Raw genomic sequence first — 3676 nt, 5'->3', positions numbered from 1 at the left:
CCTTATTTTTAAATATAATTCTATTAATTTATCTACTAATTCTACTAATCTATCTATAAGAATTAATTCAACAACAAATACAAATTTCTAAAAGAAAATTACACATAATAAAATAAAAATAGTTTTAATATTTAATTTTATATAATTATAAGATAAAATAAATATATTTAGATTATAAATAATTTCATACATATAATATAAAATCAATAAAAATAACAAAAAAAATATTGTTCAATATTCAAATGTATTGAAATCTAAATTTTTTGGAGAAACTAAATAATATAATTTTTTTAATAATAATGATATTAAATTGTATTTCGATTAAATCATTCTATTTCTAAAAATTTGTTTCTGTAAATGAAATAATGAGTATACTATATATATTTTCATCTCTGCTGTTATTGCTTTATATAAATTTCAGAGAAGAAAGTAAACATTTTACATCGCGTGACGATGCATTTTAGAGAATCAATAATATCCTATAAAAAAAGGAAAATTTATGTTTGCAATTACCTGACAGTATCTGCAGAACCACTTTCACCACCTACAGTGGAAAACCTTACGGCAATGGGAGTTCGTTTTCCAATTGAGGAAAAAATTTTTGCCTTAGAGTATTTCGTAATGTCATGGGTAACTTCGAAATAACCAAATGCACCTGAAATGAAAAAACATTAGAATTTCGAATGGAATAATTTTAATAAAAATATGATCGATTATAGATTAAAATTCCTATTGTTTGTATTGGATAGACAATATTAGTAAATTTAATTAATCAGATATTTATTTAATTAAAATCCAAATATTCGAATATTTTCGAATATTCAAATATCTATTTAATTTAGATTTTAATTTATTAATATGTAAAATCTGATTAATATTATAAATAATTTATAGTAAATATAAAGCCTGATTAATGAAAATATATTAGTATATTTAATTCAATTTGATCTGTTTAATCTGAATTTAATCTGAATTCATTATATTAAAAAAACTTCTTATTTCAATAATTGTAATTATTGAATAAAATTCCAAATATTTTGATTAATCTGCCAATTATTGATAAATTTTGATTTAAGTCATCATTTTTTATTTTCGATATTTACTTTATTTTTTTGAAATGTATTAAATTTTATATCAAAGTATTATATTTTATCTTGAAATAAATTGAAAAATTGAAAAAAATTACGTATTATAAATGTTTATACATGTATAAATATATTTTATAAATATTTCACAATTTATTTAAAAATAAAATAAATCAATCTACCAGCTCCCTTAGCGTGGACTACACGTTCCGGAATCCTTTCCCTATTAAAATGCGATAGTTCATCTAAAAAGACAAAATCTTGAAGCAGTATAGGACCATTTGGCCCTACTGTCAAACTGGCTTTCTTCGCAACTGGTGTTCCACTTGCAGTAAGGAATATTGGACAATCAGGCTGAGAAAAAGAACATATACATACACTATTAGTTAAAAAAGAATTATTTTTATGTAATCTTCTTATATTCATATAAAAAATTGTTTAATTATTAAATAAAAAATTAAAATAATTATTAAAAGAAAAATAAATTATGAAAAAATATATATATATTTTTATTAATATCCATATTCTTCTAGCATTTAAGAATGCATTTATAAAAAATATTTTTCATAAAATATTTATTAGAATCTATAATATCCATATAACAAGGATAAAATTAAGCATATCTAAAAAACATAATTTTATAATTCATATTAAAATGGATTTTTTATCATTTTTTTCTGCGATATAACATCAATATTTAATTATTAAAATATGCCTTTTGTCATTAACTTTTTGCAGAAAATAGAAAATGGTTGTATGATGGCAATCAATAAAATATATATTCAACATTATTCACGTTTTAAATCAATACAAACCGTGTTGAAGTTATTGAAATAATATTTTTTATATAATTTATTTGATATTGTTTAAAAAATATAGTAATAAAAATAACTAAATAATTAAGTAGATAATAATAAATAATAATATAATAATAATAAATAATAAATAATAAATATTAAATAATAATTTAAAAAAAAATAGTTATCATTAATTCAATAAACGAATTTTTAGTAATAGTGTGATATAATTTGTCTACTATCATCGTATTATACAATTATATAATATATATAATATAAAAAATGCATATAATAATAATAATATAAACATATTCAAAATAAAATCAATTATAAATTAATTAAATTAATATATTTAATACATATTTTTTAAATTGTGGAAAAATTAGATTAAGTTTATATAAATATATAAATGATGTTTTATCAGTTATCTATATATCTATTCAATGATTGCATTTCATTTCACAACAACGGTTTAATCAATATTTACATTGGTTATGAAATATTTATACGTAGTTATACGTAAATGCAATTTCTTGCGCATCAATGAAATCGCAACGTAATTATTCGCATGCTAGGTCATGATCTTAGGTCAACCATTAAAAATCAAGTTATCATATGAATAAAGATCATGGATACACATGATATATTAATAATTAAAGTATGAAATGTAATAGTTAAAAACGAAATGTTAATTTTATAGAACGTTATAGAATTTTATAGAATTTTATAGATAAATTCTATAAAATATTCATAAAATAAATTTTCAGAAGAATTTTAATGTTATTTCTAATATTATTGTTAATTTTTTATATTTTAATTTTCTACATTCTCATAAAATATGATAAAAAATGTACTGAATGGTAAAAAAAGTTACTATATATTGATTATAATTAAATCACTAATTTATTTTCTTTTTTGATTCATAATGCTATCAGATATATTATTTCACAAAAGAATTCCAACTTATTATTATTTTATTTTATCGTATCATTGATATAAATACAATGTAGATTATACTGTAATATATAAGTATAATATATAACTTTCGAATTAGAAATGTTTGATGTTGATACATTTCAATTTATAATGATGTAATCGGTAACTTTTCTTATGTCTAGAAAATGAATTGCGCAATATAATCAGAATCGTTCCATATTACAAATCCCATGAGAATTTATTTCGTGACTCGTTTCATTACCATTCTTCTCAAATTTTGTTTCCATTGTGCTATGAATCATCGTAATTTCACGAATGATGACTTTTCAAAAAGAAAAAATATTATAAATATCTTGAATATTTTGTGATTATTTCTATATATATATCTTATCTCTATATATTTAAAAATTTTTACTATTAATCAATAATCAATATATCTTATAATTATCTTTTAATTGAGTATCATTCTTATTATGTCTAAAAGTTTTATGTTTTATTTAATTTTTTCTTCGAGCTAAAGTGTAATCAATAAAAAATAATTAAAACTTCATTGTATCATTTTCATAATAATATAAAACTATAAGATTATATTTAATGATAAAATACAATTTTGCTTATGTAAATTTATATATATAAATAATTATTTTAATACTATTTAATCAATAACATTTTTATACAGTAAAATGCAAATCTAATCAAAGGATCAAGATCAAATCACATTAATATTTGTCATTATTTTAATAATAATAACATAACATAATATAATATAATGTAATACTAATATAATAATAATAATAATAACAATAATATATATATATATATATATATATATATATATATATATATATATATATATAT

The 3676-nt window shown here is 18.4% G+C and overlaps 1 protein-coding gene across 1 annotated transcript; it reads right to left on the bottom strand.

Moving 5' to 3' along the window:
- Positions 1-494: 494 nt before the first annotated feature.
- LOC147656615 (catalase-like) lies at positions 495-1526 on the bottom strand. The gene is made up of 2 exons (XM_086914081.1): positions 1268-1526; positions 495-655 (listed from the first exon to the last, which is right to left on the bottom strand). The coding sequence occupies exons 1-2, from the start codon at positions 1509-1511 to the stop codon at positions 510-512; spliced, it is 390 nt and encodes a 129-aa protein (XP_086770207.1). The 5' UTR covers positions 1512-1526; the 3' UTR covers positions 495-509.
- Positions 1527-3676: the final 2150 nt, after the last annotated feature.

This window comes from Apis florea, unplaced genomic scaffold (genome assembly GCF_048593485.1).
Source record: "Apis florea isolate Af1SG1 unplaced genomic scaffold, ASM4859348v1 contig_3574_pilon, whole genome shotgun sequence".
In the NCBI taxonomy this organism is placed as follows: domain Eukaryota; kingdom Metazoa; phylum Arthropoda; class Insecta; order Hymenoptera; family Apidae; genus Apis; species Apis florea.
Note: the sequence above shows the minus strand (reverse complement) of the source record. Positions and strands in the feature narration are given on the sequence as shown.